Genomic DNA, 18,818 nt, shown 5'->3' with positions numbered 1-18,818 from the left:
GGTGCCCATGTCCATTTTCAGGCCTCATCAAATTTTACAACACCAGTGTTTTTCTAAGTTCATCATCTAGATTTATGAATGAAAAGAAATTGCAGAAATTTCTGTCAGAAGATTAGATTGACTTAGTAGAACTGATGAATGTACAAGATCTGTACAAGGAGCAGGATTGATGAGTAAAAAGTCCTTTTCTCATGTTTCCTCATATTTTGCTCCAATCCTTTTCACAATACCAAGGCTGAGATTGGGAAGTTTGATTGGGGGGAGGTGGGTTCAATTCTACCTTCACCCCGTTCTTATTTATAACAAGAATATAGATGCCTAACATTGTTCTCCTCTCATTGCAGGTTGTTGGTTGTTTATGCTCAGAGCTGTTTTCTGGAGAGTTCTGCTCAAATTATCAAGATCACTGTAAAGGTCACCCTTGTTTCCCAGAGCTGAAATGCAGAAACCAAATCAGTCCACAGCTTTTTCAATGTGATACATGTCCATCTGCAACAATTCCAACAGGGAAAGAGGGATACAAATGTTTTTTAAATGGTGAGAATTGATTAAGAAATTATTTGACACTTAATTCATTATGTTAAAGTATAATAATTATTATTGAGCAAAATTTAAATAGAAATAAGAAATCATGGCCATTAATGATTCTTTACATTAAAACGGTTTCATTTTATATATCCCAGTTGACCTTACATGGCATTTCCATGAAAAATATTTCCTTTTAACTTTCTGTCTGTTCATCTACTATGTTTTAATTCTTTTTCTTTTCTAGTTTATTGTCTATCTATCTTTGTGGAGTTCTCACATTTAATCTTGCTATCTCTAGTAAGATAAATATGCAATTTTAGCACTCATTTACATTGAACTCGATGCCAGGAGTGACATCTGTGATGGTCTCTAATGCTTTTTCTTACTCTTTCTCTAATGGTGCTCACCATTAATATGCCACTTTCTTCTTGCTTTAAGTGTGAGAGGCAGACAGAGAAGGCTGAAGACGCCATAAAGACAGGAAATAGAGAAAGGGAAAGACTGCAAGAAGAGGGAAGAGAGAAAGAGTGATCAATGTATGTGAGTGCTAAAGTTGCAGATTTATCATACTAGAGACAGCAAGTGAAAATGTGAAAACTCCACAAAGATGGATAGACAAAAAACTGGAAAACAAAAAGAGGGGGGAAAGGATGAGAAAATATGAGCAGTCAACAATGTTAATTAGAAATGCTAGTGTTAAATATAGTAAAAAGCTATGAATAAAAGGCAATTTTTAAAATGGAATATTACCTCTCTGTTGACAGAGTGAAGGATATCATGGGAAAGATGAAATGGAAGGACAATCACTCAAAATCATTGTCAATATTGCAATCAATGACATAGAAATAGATTTAAAGTCTGAGGGAGTTTATGAAGTTAGACCCTAGATTGAAAAAGAAGACCTCAGCGTGGTACCCTCTGGATTGACTTTTATGCTGTACACTGGGCGGACTAGGCAGAGGAAGATTAGGAAGTTCAACCTGTGGCTGCAAGGAGGGAAAAGTCCATATACTTGGGAAATTGGAGTTCTAGAATAAGGAAAGGTTGTGTGAAAGGGAAGACTTTCATCTAAACAAAAGTGACATTGTGCCTTCACAGAGAGCATAAATACATCAGTGGAGGAGAAATTAAACTAATATAGCAAGGGAAGGATGAGGAGAGTGTAATGAAGAAGATAAATATCAATAAAGCTGTTGGATTAGAAACAGAAGGTTTAACTGAAACAAATAGTGGGAAAATATGATCAAAGGAGAAAGGGAAAGAAAGAGGCCTTGAGAGATAAAAGCACTGTTGTGGAAGGGGCAAGGAATATCAAAACATTACACAAGAAAACCAGGAAAAGAGGGATCAGTGTTCCAAAAAAATCAGAGTCAGCATTAGGTGATATGTATTTACGTGAATGCATGATGTATTCAAAAAATTGTAGAGTCAAAAGCATTGGGCAAAATTTTCCCCCTGTCGGGGAGGAAGTGCTGGAGTGGGTGTGGGCGGGTGGCCCTCCGATTGGCGCCCCTGATTGGGGACGCGCCGCCAATTTTCGTGGGCGGGCCATTTAAGGCCCGCTCAGCGTGACGTCTGCACGGAAGCGCTGTGTGCTCCCTGAGTGGGCGGGGGGGAATGGCAAATGCAGAAGTGCGCTCCTTCACGCATGCACGCGAAGGAGCACTCCGATCTCCCCGAGACTAAGTGCTGCCTCAGGGAGATCGGTTCCCAAAATGAAAAAGTTATTCTTTCAAAAATTTCATTTACCATCCATGTCCCCTCGTGTGACAATGTCACATGAGTTGGGACATGGACATAACTTTAAGTAAAGGGAAATCTTAATTTTTTAATTCGGTCATGAAACCTCATCCCGCTCATGGATGAGGCTTCATGCTTTTTCATGGCCGCCAGCGCTCCCGACCTGCCTGCCAACCTTAAGGTTGGACAAAAACAGAATTACCTGGAAAAACTCAGCAGGTCTGGCAGCATCGGCGGAGAAGAAATCAGTTAACGTTTCGAGCCTTCATGGCCCTTCGGCAGAACTGAAGCATAGTTGGAAGAAGGGAGAAATATAAATTGGTTTAAGGTGGGTGGGGTGGGGGTGGGGGGAGAGAGAGACATTGAGGGTGTGGTGATTGTGGAGTCGGCAGCATCGGCGGAGAAGAAATCAGTTAACGTTTCGAGCCTTCATGGCCCTTTGGCAGAACTGAAGCATAGTTAGAAGAAGGTTGGACATGCGGGTCCGCTAATTGCTTTAATTGCTTATGGAATGTCCTCAATAGGCCATTGACAGGTTGGCAGGCACACAGCTGACTCGGCTGCACCCCCGCCTACCTGAAAATGCAAATGATGCAGGATGACATCGAGTTCCGCCTGATGTCATTCCGTGTCATTTTACGCATCGGCGAGCAGGCCCTGTCCCCGCTCACCGACAGGAAAATTCTTGCCATCAAATACAATGGAGGGAGATGATGTGGTAGCTATAACATTGACAGAAGCTCAGTCTGAACAAGGCTCAAATTTAATGTACCTGGTTATGATATTTTCAGGAGAGATAAAGTGCCATATAATAGACTTGTCAGCAAAGTTGAAGACCATGGAATAAAAGAAGCAGTGGCAGCATGGATTGGATATGAAGTTGGCTGAATTACAAGAAACACGGTGAACGGTTCTTTTTTGAACTGGAGAAAGATATACTTTGGGGTTCCTCAGGGATCAGTACTAGGATCACTGCTTTCTTTGATATATAATAATGGCCTAGTCTTGGGTGCAAACTTGGAAATATTGTGATAGTGATGGACTTCATGAGTACACAGGCTGGTGAAATGGGCGAACACAGGGCAGATGAAATTTAATGCAGAGAAATGTACAGTGATACATTTTGGTAATAAGAACAAGGAGAGGCAATATAAAAAGAGGGTACAATTCTAAAATGAATGCTGAAACAGAGACCTAGGGTTTTATGTGTACAAGTCGTTGAAGGTGGCTGGGCAGGTTGAGAAAGTAGTTACGAAGATGAAAAGGACCCTGAACTTTATAAATAGAGGAATAGGGCGGAATCGTCCCAGATTTGCACAATGCACGGTAACGGGCGGGAAAATGGATGTTCTACCACCCGGCTGCCATGGCAGTTTATCGCGCCATATCATTCCATTCCCAGCATGTCCTGCCTCATTAATAATGAATTCACAGGAAACACGCCGGATCGCTGGCAGTCTGGCTGGGATTTGCCTGCCCTGCCGTGACCTCAGCACTTCCTCGCTGCGGGTACTATATTTAAAGCACACCAGAGCACATGCGTACTTCATGTTTACAGACCAGGACTGCTCTAGGCGTCAGAGGATCCTTAAAGCAAAGTAGACGGCAATCCCCAAATTTAGTGACGCCTCTCTGGGGCTCCTGCTGGATGCAGTGGAAAGCAGCCACAATGTCCTCTGCCCCAGCTCTGGCCACAGGAAGTCCACCAGTCACCAATCCTGCTTGGGAGGTGGTGGCAGGGGCAGTCAATGCCACCAGAGCACAGAGGAGGTCAGCCATCCAGTGCAGGAAGAGGATGAATGCTCTCATCCATTCCACCAGGGTAAGTTAACCGCCTCATCACTCTTAACTCACACACAGACAAATCCATCACACATCCACAGGGATCTCACACCTCAAGGGACAACACCACTAACTCTCACAACACACTTCACATCTCCATCAGGCTCATATCCTCTGGAGCTCGCGTCCAAGGCTCCGCTCACCACACAAACATTCCACGCGGTGTCATACATCCTGCCCACACTCTCTCCATCTGGTTTCATGCAGGAGAAGCTGGCTTACAACAGCAGGGAGAGGTCACAAACCGGGGATGGAGTGGCCCACATTAGGCCGCTCACTCACTTTGAGGAGCGTGTCATCTTACTGACTGATGAGGACGTGGACAGTGCTGCAGTGACAGTGAGGTCAGTGATGAACATCCATGTGAGGATTCTGCACCACATCATCCCTCTCTCAATGAAACTGTGAGTGCTCCCTCTCCTGGGGTAGAGGACTTTATGGTGACTTTCCACTACATCCAGCAGTGCTGCCATGTTCTAATTATCTCTACTTCAGTTCACAGGGAGCTCTGCCAAGCAGCCGTCACCCTCAGCCAGCCAGTCACTCAGCTCCATCCACATCCTCACCTCCAGCCAAGAGGACACCTCCTCAATTGAAGAACTGGAAATAAGCAGCCCGGAAGACTCATCACAGCGCTTACCCACACCCTCCACCAGCGCAGAGACACACACCTCGATGGGACCTAAATCTAGATCAGGCCCGGGTTCACAACCTGGTTGTCACCCCATGGACGCTTGTCCGCAGCAGTGGGAGGTAGGTTCAGCTGAGCTTCCTGACACCCAGAGGACTGCCGGGGAAGAGGCATCTGTGAGATCCAAGTCAGATGATGAGCCTATGGATTCGGTCTTCCAACTCCCTGTGGAGCATCAACAGAAGGTGGGGGAACATCACACAGAGTTTTTGGAAGCCCTCAACAGATTGGCACATGAACCGGAGAAGTGCGTCTGCCTGCTCTCTGGTGAAGTGGTGCACACTTGTGCACGTCTGGAGGTCACTATGGGAAGGATGGCAGATGCCATGGAGACCCTGGTCCAGCAGAACGTGAGATGCGTGCAGACCTGTACTCCATTGCAGTAGCTATGGGCAAGTTCTTGCAGTGGCAATGCGAGAGGGAAACGTCTCACCTCGATGTCCTCCAGGCGCTCTTTCCCCGCAAGGAGTCAGGCCAGGGCTCTTGGGCACCCGAAGGGAGGAGGAGCGGCAGCTGGACACCCCTGGGTCATCCACTAAGATGTCCGTTCCATCTAAGCCCCCTTTCCCTGTGACCCCCTCAACCTCATCCTCTGTCACCGCAGAGGGAATAGCTGGCTCATAGGAGAACAGCAGAAGCAACTGGGGCCCTCAAGGCCTTGGCTCTCCAGAAGACAGACGCCAAAGTCATCAGAGGCAACAGGGCCAACTATTGCACAGGCTGTCTCCACCCCCACTGCAGATGTCAGGGCAGCACCTTGAAGAAGCGGTAGGCCTAGAAACTTTAAGGAATTCTGATCACAAATGGTTGCAAGGGTCAACACATTTTGTCACTTTATAAACTGAAAATATATTCACTTTCACCAAATAATGTGTAATGTTGTCCTTCAGCTTCCTTTGACAGACTTCGTGAGTCCTCCCTGTACACCCTCCACCCTCCACTAGCAGTTCAGCTGTGTGCAACTGGACCATGAGTGATTCTGTAGTGTGTGTGTCAGGGTTTTTCGGAGCCTCGTGCGAGCACTCTCCCACGCATGCGGAGCCTTCCTCTATCACAGTCATCTCACTATCCTGAGCATTTTCAATGCTGTGTCTGTTGGGGTTCTCTTTTTCAGTTGTCCATCTGAGCTGACCTGCATCTCCGCCCACCCACTGATCACACCCCCATGCAGCACCTGTGCCCGTCCAACACGAGGCTCCGCTCATTTTCGATTTCAATGGCCATTGTAGTCGTTACTCTTCTGATCAGCTCCCCCATCCTATTCCCCCCCCCAGTCACCCATGTCCTTTTTCCCATCACTGTTGACCCACCGGCATCACCTTCCGCCTCCCCATCATCACCTACCAACTCGAACTCTTCACTTTCCAGGGTATCCAGGTGAACGTGCACATTCCCTACTTTCCTGAGAATCCCACTTCCATCCACATTGACCTCCCCGAGCTCCTCCTTCCCACCTCCAGCGACCGTGTCAGCCTCCGAGTCCCCACCAACTGCCCTCGCTGTCCCTTCTACCGCTACCATCACATCCTCACCCTCCCACCCTTCCGGCTCCATCTGACCCCTCTCATACTCACAATTCCCTCCTACCATGCCCACCCTCAGTTTGCTCCCCAGGAGGCAGTCATTGACTCCACAGACCCCTCCCTTGCACGTTCACCTGGACATGCACCCCGCCCTTACTACTCCCTCCTCTCTTACAGCCTCTTCCACCCTTACTCCCTCTTCCATCCTTTCTCCCTCCTCCCCCAAGACACCTTCTTCCTGCTGGACTCCTTCCACCCTCCAAAGTCCTTACTCACCCCCAGACTCCTCCTCCCCTCCAAACTCCTTCCCCCCTCTGAGCCCCTTCCTTACACCTTCCTCCCCCCCTTACACCTACATCCCAACTTGCCACATTCTCCCCCATTATACCCTCCTACTCCCGCCTCACCCCTCCTGACCTCAGCCCCCGAGGCCTTTGTTTCCCCACCACCCCCCACCCCTCACCCAACCGGTACACATTCCTCTCCCAGTCAAACGTAGACTTGCCTCTCCCGGTCAAACTTAGACCTTCGTCTCCCAATACCCCTGGTACACCTTCCTCTCCCACTCACAGCTGGACCTCCCTCTCCCCCCAACTCCCTGATCATCCATAGCAGCCCATGGCCAAGACTGTGATGTTCCAAAGCAGGCCTGAGATGTCAACGGAAACCTCCTACCTTCTGTGAACTGCTTTGCGGCAGAGCCATGTCCATGAGAAACTACCCAGCATGCAATGCACGTATTCCTCCAGGGTCTGGTAGCTGTAGGGCTCCAGTATCTTCTGCTTCTCGGATGTCTGCAATCTGAGCAAGGGCCTAATGGCTTCTGCATGTCACACTTGCCCAGACGTGTTCTGGGCTGGCATGTTTTCCCATTGGCGTAATGGTAAATCTAGCGTAGGGGGGACGAATCCAGTTGGGCCTTTCTTTGCTAAGCAGGTTCATGCTGGGCTCCAGTGGGATTGGCATACCTCCATGACGGATACCAACAGATGATCCTGCTGTGCTTTCAGGCTGGCGTGAAACCAATTTTTGGCCTTCTCAGCATATTGTCCCCACAGCCCTCCATGATGCCTGATGCCAACGGGTCTGGAAAATTCTGGCCATGGAGTACAAAAGCATGCAAAGTATGATGAACCTGTATAAAGCACTAAACTGGAGTATTGTGTCCAATTTTGGGTACCAGACTTTAGGAAGGATGTGAAGACTTTAGAGACAATCCAAAAAAGATTTATGAGAATGGTTCCAGTGATCAGGAACTACAGATACTTGGAGAAGTATCTTGGAGAAGATTGTTCTCCTTAGAAAAGAAAAGGTTGACAGGAGATCTGGTAGAGCTGTTCAAAATCAGAAGGAGTGTAGACAGTGTAGATAAGGAGAAACTGTTCCCATTAGTGGAATTCAGGGGAAGTGTTGGCGTAGTGGTATTGTAGCTGGAGTAGTAATCCAGGGATCCACAGTAATGCTCTGGAAACTTGGGTTTGAATCCTGCCATGGCAAATGGTGGAATTTGAATTCAATGAAAATCTGGAATTAAAAGGCTAATGATGACTGGTTGATTGTTGTAAAAACACATCTGCTGTCTTTACCTGATCTGGCCTATGTGTGACTCCAGATGCCATCTGAACAAGGGCAATTTGAGATGGGCAATAAATGCTGGCCATGCCAGTGATGCCCACATCCAATGGATGACTATAAAAGAAAATGGTCAAGAACCAGCGGACACAGATTTAAGATGAATGATAAAAGAACCAATGACAACCTGAGGAAAAGGTTTATTTACACAGCAATAGTTAGGATCCAGAATGCACTGCCTGAGACAGTGGTAGAGAAAGATTCAATTATGACTTTCAGAAGGGGATTGGATAAGCACCTGAAGAGAAATAATTTAATTGCAGGGCCACGAAGAAAAGGTGGGGGGAGTGGGACTAGCTGAATTGCTCTTGCAGAAAGCTGGTACAGACACAATGAAGCTAATGTCTTCCATCTGTGCTGTAACATTATGGTGGAATGTTACAGCATTGGGATTTTACATTCCCGCCAAAGGTGGAGTTTAGAATGGCTCGCTGCATTTTACCGCCCCGTCCGCACTGCGACGGGGCCGTAAAATTCTGGCCTATATGATTCTGTAAGGAGGGGAAAAGAGAAAATGAGTTGCCAGTGTTAGCAAAGGATTCTATCATAGTGCTAGAATGTAAGAATGCACTAGAGGTTAAAACGAAATCCATATGGATAGAGTAGAGTTAAGATATTGATAGATATATGACTGTGACCATATAGGAAAGTACAATTTTCAGCACGCATTACAAGTCATCAAACAATGGAGATGTTAAATAGGCAGAGATTTGAAGATAGTTCAGTGGACTATGCAGGCAATAATATTGGTTGATTTTAGCTATTTCAAGACAGACTGGGATAAAGTTAATGCTTGTGGTGAATGTGAGGATGCACATTTTAGAATGTACCCAAATTAATTCCTTGATTATTATGTTTTTAATCCAGCAAGGAAAGATACTTTGCTTGATTTAGTTAGGGGAAAAGAAGTAGGGCAAATAACATATGTAAGCGTCTTTCCAGTGGAAGAACAAACATAACACAGGTAGCAGCTAGACTGGAAAAGATGAAGTTTACAAAGGTAAGAAGGAATCAGGCCCAAATTAACTGGGCAGAAAAGTTAACAAATAGCTCAATGAATCAAGTTAATAATAGGGGAAATCTTCCTAGTTTATGGCCAGTTGCCAGATCACCTGGGCACAAAAGTTGGTAGAAAATCAAATGGGACAGAAAATAGAATGGATTCCTTTACACATGTGTACTCTGACCCAACTGATTTTTCAGTATCTGTTGATCACAGTGACCCAGTGTGCAGACTAGGAAAATCTCTACAATATCTCAAAATACATAATGATTAAAATTATTACTTTCAGTTGGAACTCATATACATTTATTTGTTAAAATTGTGAATATCAATCTAATTGTTAATGTCAAACACTTTCAAATGGCATCTTTTTTGCTGCTATTTGCTTTTCATTTCCTTTTTAAAGCAATTTTCTCCTTTCATCTCAAAAACATTGACTTCCTGTTGAGTACGTTTCCATTGGTGTGCGGCACCACCAAATACTTTGCCAAAATGACCATTCTTCATGTGTGAGATTAGACAGCTAATCTCAGCAGGCTGTTTTACGATTACGAATTTCATAGCCAAGTACTCATCTGGAAATGTGCAGGTGTAGATGGTAGAAGGTGTCATTGTATAGTGATCAGGAGTGGGAACCTTTCACCATTTGCCTCTTTCTAACCAATTATATGCTACTACCTCTACCCTAGCTGAGACCAGGCAGTTTAGCAAAAACCAATAGTTTTACCATGAACTTTTTTGGTCTTTATTGCCAAGACAAACTTCTCTAAAGATTATTTATATGTTCAAATTATTACCCTACATTCACTGCTAGCATAGATACTGAAGTTTATGCTATAGGATAGATGAAAAGTTTTACCCCCCTAGGAGTGCATATCGAGGAAACAAGTTTATGGGTCAGCAGGACCACAGAACTTTCTGCCCACATAGAATGGAAAATCTTTCTGAACTCCTGGTCTGAATTTCCATTCAATGCACTTGGGGGTGACACCAAGTGTGTGAAATTGTAAAGGTAACCATTTTGACTAATTTTATGCATCATGTATCAAAGGCATTGTGAAGCATAGTGAAAGCATTTGATTCTGCCATACTTTCAAGGTGTCTTGTGTTGTGTTTTTAGCAGAAAGATGTCTACTAACATTACTGAATGGTACAGTTACTTTAATTCCTTCAATATTTTAAAAAATTTATTCATTCATGGGGGTGTGGCCATCGCTGGCTAGGCCAGCATTTATTGCCCATCCCAGTTGCCCTTGAGAAGGTGGTGGTGAGTTGCCTTCTTGAACTGCTGCAGTCTCTGTGGTGCAGGCACACTCACAATGCTGTTAGTGTACCTATTGAATTATTAACATTTAATTTCATTTTCTTGGATTAATCCTTTTTTAAAACATTTTTGTTTATTTTCAGACAAATGCCTCCCACCATTTGTTTTTCCTTGCCACAAATTAGCTAACTGTATCAGCACTGGTGACAGCCACATCTGTCAATGCAAGCCAGGATTCATGGGTGATGGAAAAAACTGTACAGGTAAGCATTACAAGCTTAAAGTCACCTGGTAGCCTTTTGGAGGCATTCTGCAATCCATGGATGAGACCTCATGATACTGCCCACTGTGATTAGCATGCACAATTTTTCAGATAACATATTATTAATAAGACATCCATGGAACTAAAGGTTGACAATCTCAATTGATGGAACCAATGTAGAACAAATTTGTGTACCTTGGTCAGATCATTATGGAAGATGCTAAATGTGACTCTGAAATGTGACTCTGAAATTATCAGAAGAGTTGAAATAGCAAGAAGCGCTTTCAGCAAAATGAATTTGATCCTAACAACAAAGAGAATAAGCCTGTGTACAAGAAAGTGCTTGCCCAAATGTTATGTCTGGTCAGTACTTCACCATGGCTGTGAAACTTGGACTGTAGGCAACCAAATGATCAAAAGACTCAAAGCCTTTGAAACGTGGGTATACAGAGGAATACTTAGAATATCTTGGAAGAAGAGAGTAAACAATCAGAATGCCCTGGGAAGAATTAAATAGAGAATAGACATGATAGGCATCATCAACAGCCAAAAATTGAATTATTTTGGCCATCTGATAAGGTGCGGCAACATACACAGAACTCTGCATGACGATCATATCAATGGTAAAAGGAGCTGATGAACATCAAGATTTCTTGGATGGGCAACATCAAGGAATAGGCAAACATAAGCTAACAGGAGGCAGTGAGGACAGCTTACCATAGAAGAGACTGGCACAGCATTGTATCCAACCCTCGGCAAGAGGAAGGAACCTGAAAAAAGAACCCACAACAAAATTGTACAATAGTTAAAGAAATTGGAATGAAGGCAAGACCCAGGAAAAGAAAATAATGAATAGTCGAGATTGGACACCTTTGTTTACCAGTTGATAACTAAAAGCCACTGCAGAAGCCTAAGAGCTGCTTATCTCCCATACTGTCTGTCAGTGTCTGATAAAATAAGGCTCTGAAGAAGGAAAGAAAAATGCAAATCGCTCCCCCACTGACTCACTGAATAATATCAATAATTGGAAAATATTTTATGGTGCTACCAAATGTGATTGGTCAGCACCACTGAACCACACAAAATCAATTCAGTTCATGCTGTCTGATCTCAGCCAAGGTCGTGGTAAAGACACTAAAGATAACCTATGCATCTGAGTCTGGGAAAGGAGAATATTAGCCATGGTTCGTACTTCTGATTGCTCTCTAGTAGACTTACTAGAAAGGAGAGATGGTGGCATAGCGGTAATGCCATTAAACTAGTAATCCTGAGGTCTAGGTTAATGCTGTGGGTTATGAGTTCAAATCCTACCATGGCAGCTGGTGAAATTTAAATTCAATTAATAAAATCTGGAATTTAAGCTAGTCTCAGTAATGGTAGCCATGGAACAATTGACATAAAAACCCATCTGGTTCACTAATGTCCTTTAGGAAATCTGTCATCCTCATCTGATTTGGCTTACATGTGACTCCAGATCCACAGCAATGTAGTTGACTCTGAAATGGCCTAGCAAGCCACTCAATTCAAGGGCAATTATGGATGGGCAACAAGGGCTGGCCTTGCCAGTGACATCCACTTTCCATGAAAAAATAAAAATAAAGCATACATGTACGGATGTGAAGTGGGGACAGGGTTAAGTGTGCCAATATTTCTTGTTCAGGTTTCTGCATGAACAGTGACCACTTTGTAAAACCCAGTGGGCCAGTATGGAATCATTGCCTTTTAGAGAGGAGGGGAGAAAAATAGTGAAAATTGGGAGGGAGAGTGGAAAAGATTGCACAATAGGTGGCAACTGAATTCTGTGCTGATACATATGCTGAATAATACAGTCTCACACTTGTCATTTTATAGCAAGCACAGTATGCTTTGAGAACTTACAGCAGAGATAATTTCTCAAGCTCTTCTGCAGATGAATGATGGGGCTTGACACAGCAAAGAAACACAGCCCTCACATTTTTCTCTCATAGTTAGTCAGTTAACTCAAATGTGAACATTTTTGCTTTTTTTTTGTTGTTTTCTAAATTCCGAGTGACATCTGCTAAGAAAGCTTATGATACATTTGGCTTATAAAATAAATAGAAATCATGTGACAGTGGAAACAAAAGAGATAGAGAATTTCTGACTAGCTGCAAAACACGTATTTTTAAAAAATATGTCAGCATGCTCTAATGGTCATTTTATATGCCAAAATATTATGATCTCACAATGTATAATTTTATCCGCCCACAAGCCTTCCTGCCCCGGAGTTAATCGAGGAGGCGGTGGGGTCCCCACCCTGCACCCTTCCACCTGATCAGTAGGTCCCCCATGCCTTGGAATTCAAAACTGGGGAGGGTGGGGGCGGCATTAAATTCCACCCAGTGTGTCAGGTGTCCCCACTTCACTAAGGATATCCTCGCTGAAACCTGGTACCTGTTACAGCCACAGCTATAGTCTCAGAGCAGGTGACAGAGTTACCAGTGGTTGTGAAGGTCACTGTGGTCATTAACTTTTATATGCCTGGCTTCTTCCAGGCTGGAGCTTGAGGTATTTGCAAGATCTCCCAGTTTCTTGTTGCATAAGGGAGGCCACTGAAACTCCGTATTCCAGCCGAATATATTTCATTCTCTCTTGCCAGTTAGAAGCAGGCAAAGTGAGCACATGACTTTGCAAGGATTGCAGGCTTCCCCATGGTGCAGGGTGCCATTAAGTGCATGGACACCACTTTGTGGGCTGCATGTCAACTCTCAGAAATGTACCGCAACCGAAAAGTTTTCCACTCAGTCAATGTTCAGCTGATGTTCAACCATCGGCAGCGTATCAATCAGATCAATGCCCTGGCACCAGTCATGATGCCTTCATTCTGTGGCAGTCCACTGTACCATTTGCTTTTGAGCCGCCATGACAAATCAAAGGCTCATGACTCCAGTGCATACACATGGGCAGCATGCATATAACAAAAGCCATGCTGCTACACAAGGTGTGATAGAGGAGACCACTGGGGATAAACAATGTATTTGATGCCTGGACCACCTTGCAATTAAACTGTGGAGTAGGCCATCACCTCCTCACTGGAGAGGATGGCTCCAAGCTCTGTGCAAAGGACAATGCGAAGTTGGTGTCAGACTCCTCCATGTTTCTTGACATTTACCACAGGCTTTCTGGCAGGCTTGCCAAACATTGCATTGTACTTAAGCATCAACCTTCTTCTGTAGGCTGCTCCATTAAAGTCCTCATCCAAGCCCTCTACTGTAGAACTCTTGGGCGACCTCAACCTCTGGCAAGCTGACACCTGCGCTATCCTTGTCCCCTGCTCTTGCTGCATGCCACTCGTGTCTGGTGGTTTACCACGTGAAGATTCTGCCTCTATGTTGTCCCCTAATGTACTTGAAGTGTCTGATCTTGTGGCTGCAAGTGTGAGAGTGAGTTTTCTTCAATTATGTTGTTACATGTTTAAATTTCATCCTGTGGTTATATCACCTTATAATTCTTTTCTGTTTACAGATATCAATGAATGCGAGAATGTGTCCTTCTGCACTAGTGCTAAATATGAATGCATCAATACTTTCGGTTCTGCTCAATGTGTTTGCAGGTATCACAGTGAGGACGGCTCTGCAACTTGTAGTGAGTATGAAAAAATAGTACCTTACACATTCAGAATTTTTTAAAAAATTCATTCACGGGTTGGGGGTGTCGCTGGCTAGGCCAGCATTTATTGTCCATCCTTAATTGCCCTTGAGAACTGAGTGGAGTGGCCATTGGTGGGCCATTTCAGAGTCAACCACATTGCTGTGGACCAGGTAAGGACAGCAGATTTCCTTCCCTAAAGGACGTTAGTGAACCAGATGGGTTTTTACAAATGGTTTCATGGTCATCATTAGACTTTGAATTCCAGATTTTTTATTGAATTCAAATTTCATCATCTGCTGTGGTGGGATTTGAACCCAGGTCCCCAGAGAATTACCCTGGGTCTCTGGATTACTAGTCCAGTGACAATAACAAAATGCCATTGCTTTTATATTCATAAAACTGTTCTAAAATCGCTCATGTTTTGTTCAACAGAATAGAGTTTTGCTTCTTTTCTTTACAAATTGTAATCATAGAGGCTTCTGTATCTTGGAACATAGAAAAGGTTTTATCATTCGATAAAAATATAAAATATGAGAAAAGAGGATTAAAAAGCATGAGCATAGGAAAGCATGGAAAAAAGATCATTTGTTCCAATCCTTCCTAATCCACATAAGTACCAAAAAAGATTTCCAGGTTATTTACCCTTTATGAATCTCTCTAGCATCCAGCTCTGCTTCCTGAACTTCACCAACGTTAGAACCTAAAAAAAAGAAACAAGAGTAAGTCATTCAGCCTCTCCACTCTATTCTACCATTCAATTAAATCATGGCTGATCTGTAGTTTAACTTCATTTGCCCACTGTCGGTCTGTAATCCTCAATATCCTTGCCTAACAAAAATCTAGCAATCTCAAATTTGAAATGTTCAACTGATTTGGAATTAAAAATGGGATTATTTATTATATTGTATAGCAACTGCATGATTAACTGAACAATGAACTGTATTATTTGAAACATATTAAATCCTGAGAGGGTCTTGACAGGGTGGATGTGGAAAGGAAGTTTCCTTTTGTGGGAGGATCTAGAACTATGTATCACTTTTAAAAATAAGGGGTCTCCCTTTTAAGACAGAGATGAGGAAACATTTTTTCTCTAGGAGGGTAGTGAGTCTTTGGAACTCTCTTCTTCAAAAGGCAGTGGAAGCATAGAGCCTTTGAATATTTTTAAGGGAGAGCTAGATAGATTCTTGATAAACAAGGTGGTGAAAGGCTATTGGGGATAGGTGGGAATGTGGGTTTGAGTTACAATCAGATCAGCCATGATCTTATTGAATGATGGAGCAGGATCAAAGGGCTGAGTGGCCTACTCCTGCTCCTAATTTGTTTATTCGTATGTTCATATTATGTGTTGGACGTGGTAAAATACCAGTTCACAACATCTGATTCTCTTCCTGACTAATTGTGAGCTCTGCTGCATTTACAAGAGGAAACATTGTGTGAAGGTCAGGCAGTTAAGGAGAACAGTGAATGTTTGTGTCAATGCAAGGTAACCGGATTCAGAGTGGCTAATAGAAATGTGGGAGGATAGTGTGTGATATTGTGTGTTTTATGGGGACAGCCAGAAAGAAAGCCATGGAGAAAAGATAGGAAAAAGATAGAACCAGGCTGGGAAAAGATCTATCTTGTGAAGCTATACCTAGTGAATCAGCAACAACAATGTAATTAGGACAAGGAGTAACACAAATAGAAATTTAGAAAATTGTAGCGCTGTCTGAACATAATAAATCATTTTTGAAAGTAAAACCCAAACCTTTCACCTGCCATGCTGTTTAACAAACTCCCATTCTCTCCCAGAAATCTACCTCCAACTGATGCATTTTGAATATTATCTGACTGTTTATTTCCAATTTTAGAATGGTAACAGATAAAAATTAAGCACAAAATAAAAGAAACAGAAATAAAATATAAAAGTTGCTCATTATAACTTTTACTAAATAATAGACAGAGTTGTGAAATTCAATCATGAAAGCACTGGTAAATTAGAAAATTCCAGAAAAGATTTTAATGAAAATGGAATTTGACTTATTCAGCTACTGTAAATCAGCCCGACTGATGTTAATCCCTCACATAAGGCATCAACACCATTATTGTATAGAAGAACAAATCTTCTGACTATCTACTAGTAATACTTTTAAAATGTTAAGCTTGCAACAAAGTTGTGATGGTTTGAAGAAAGCTACCTGTTAGGTTATTCATTTACCAACATCATAGAAAAAGTTAAGGTTATGGAGCATCTATTGCTTTGACAGCAATAATACCAGTGATAGCTACAATGCTAAAGGAATTAATTCTTGACAGGCACATCTGAGTAGATAAATCTGAGTCTTGTCACATTTTATAAGAACGTATATCAATTGCTGGAAAAACCTTTCTGGCCCAAAATTGTTGTGTGTTTTATTATTGATTAACCATACCCATTGCCTTCTCCCGATATGGTAAGCAAAAAGGCCTTGCTGTAAGTGAGTGCCATCTGGAGAAATTGTATTACATTTGTAGAGCCCTATCTTTGAGCCATGCTCTAGTCAGGTATGGCCCAAGCTTGCACCATTGGACCACATGGTTTACCCTTATATCCCTTTTCTTTGGCCAAAAATGCAACTAGTTCTTCCTCAAACCTACTCGTGGGGTAGAGTTTCCACCTTGGGTACAATGAGTGATTCGGGCATAAATTACATCCAATATGTGCACTAAAAAGTGTTTGGCCCCCTGCCCCTGCTGTACACCCCCACCCACAAGTTACTGCTCAAACGCATTTGAAGGATGCAAACTTTGCAGTGAACCGGCACAGCCTGTATTTTAAAACATATTTTATCTAAAAAAAATGACTTTAAAAATATTCCTTTACATACTTAAGAATGGTAACTTGGTAAGGTTTGATTAACACAGCTGAAGATGGATTTATCACAAAAAATAAGCATTTTAAATCACATTGCCAATCCACCTCCTGAAGGAAGCCAATTTTAAATGACTAAAAATGACTTTATAAAAATATACAAAACTATTTTCCAGTTAGATTGGGTACAGTAATTAGGTTCTTGTAATTTTAAAAGAAAACCCAAAATCTTTCAAAATGCACCTATTATTGTGCTTGCACCCGAAAGAGCCAGCTTAGTTTTTGCAGCCTCCTTGAAGACCTGCAAGTGATCACAATTAGTAAAAACTCCAATGGTGATATCCAGGGGGCATAGGCAGTTTTGTGGACAGGACAAATAGTGTGATGTTTTGAAAACTAGCATGAAAGATCACAGAAACCAGACTTGCGCTGAATACAATTTGCACTTAAAATTCTGCAATCCTTTGTGCCAATACCAGGTGCACAAAAATATCAGCACAAATGAATGGAAACTCCAAGCTTGAAATCTTTGTCAATGACTTCCCCTAATACCTTGAATGTGCCTTTGAATTTAAAACGCTGCTAGCTTCCTTCTTACTTGTAATTTCCTAATTTTTATCTCGTGTCAATTTTTCAAATCTTTCACCTTAATAAACATTCCTTTTGAGCCAACTTAGCCAATTCTCTTCTTTGAAGTCACTTTTGTTACATAGGGCAAAGTTTTTAGCCCAGCAGGTGGGCGCGTGCCTGACCCGCTTGAGCGTAAAATGACGCGTGTTGACATCGGACAAACGTCCCGACGTCAATGCACAGTCGCGTGATATCTCGGTTTGGCTGGCGTGCGTCGGAGTCAGCAGCGGCCCGCCGACAGTTAAAAGGCCTGTCAAGGCCATTAACCTGATTATTAACTTAAATTTTTCACTGCCCGTCCAACCTTACGATGGACAGGCAGGCGAAAAGGCCAAACGGCCTTTGCACTTTTTAGGAAACCTCATCCACGGGCAGGATGAGGTTTCCTAAAGCAAATAAAAATAAAATAAAAGTTTTAAAAAATTTAATTAATAACATGTCCCTGTTCATGTGACAGAGTCACATGAGGGACATGTTTTATTACATTTTTCAATTCTTTATTTTGTTTGGAAAATTCTTCATCTCCCTGAGGCGGCTCCTGTGCCTCAAGGAGATTCTGATGCGCACACCCGCGCGCAGCGCAAAGTTCGCGCTCGCCTTCCTCTCCCCACCTGCAGAGGCAGCGCTGAGCGCTCCTGCCCACATTTCACGCTGGGCAGGCCTTAATTGGCCCGCCAGCATGAAATCGCCTTCCGGCCTCGATCACAGGCGGCGGTCAGCTCCCCGACTGCCCTCACCGAGTCTGCCCGACAGGGGCTAAAATCTGTTCATAAAAAAAACAAGCCCAACTTCCTTTACCTTTCATTGGAACATAGGAATATACAGAGTCCTCTTGTTGGAGAATCTGTGAGAATGATAAAGGTATTGATCGCAGTAAAAACCTTCAAACTCATTTCCAGTTCCTGCACTTTTCTGCTGTTAATTAAAGTGCTTAAATGCCCTAAACAATTTAAATGGCCTTTGTTGCACCCTCTACATTGTCTAGATTGTTTTCTAATAATAGAGCATAATTGTACACAATACTTCAGGTGAAGTTAACCAGTGCTTTATATAAATTACTTTCTGAAATTTAGGGTCTATCCTTTTCATAACATAAACCAAAATTCTGTTTGCTGTCTTTATTACTGCCCCACAATTTGCTAATCCATTCCATGATCTATCTACCAATATCCTCAAGTCCCTCTCCTGCATTATGTCCTGTAGAATATTATGACATAGCTTATTTTGCAACTGTTCATTATTGCTTTTAAATTTAATACTTTGC

The 18,818-nt window shown here is 42.9% G+C and overlaps 1 protein-coding gene across 3 annotated transcripts in view; it reads left to right on the top strand.

Moving 5' to 3' along the window:
* The window catches only part of LOC144689812 (mucin-like protein), a 77,471-nt gene that overhangs the window by 25,781 nt on the left and 32,872 nt on the right, over positions 1–18,818 (top strand). For all 3 annotated transcript variants that reach the window (XM_078557213.1, XM_078557212.1, XM_078557211.1), the window contains 3 exons: positions 345–537; positions 10,367–10,486; positions 13,969–14,088. In XM_078557213.1, coding sequence (XP_078413339.1) covers positions 345–537; positions 10,367–10,486; positions 13,969–14,088 — 433 coding nt within the window. The remainder of the gene's footprint in view (positions 1–344; positions 538–10,366; positions 10,487–13,968; positions 14,089–18,818) is intronic.

Source organism: Cetorhinus maximus, chromosome 14 (genome assembly GCF_964194155.1).
Source record: "Cetorhinus maximus chromosome 14, sCetMax3.hap1.1, whole genome shotgun sequence".
In the NCBI taxonomy this organism is placed as follows: domain Eukaryota; kingdom Metazoa; phylum Chordata; class Chondrichthyes; order Lamniformes; family Cetorhinidae; genus Cetorhinus; species Cetorhinus maximus.
The sequence above is the reverse complement of the archived record's forward strand: the minus strand, read 5'-3'. Positions and strand labels throughout refer to the sequence as shown.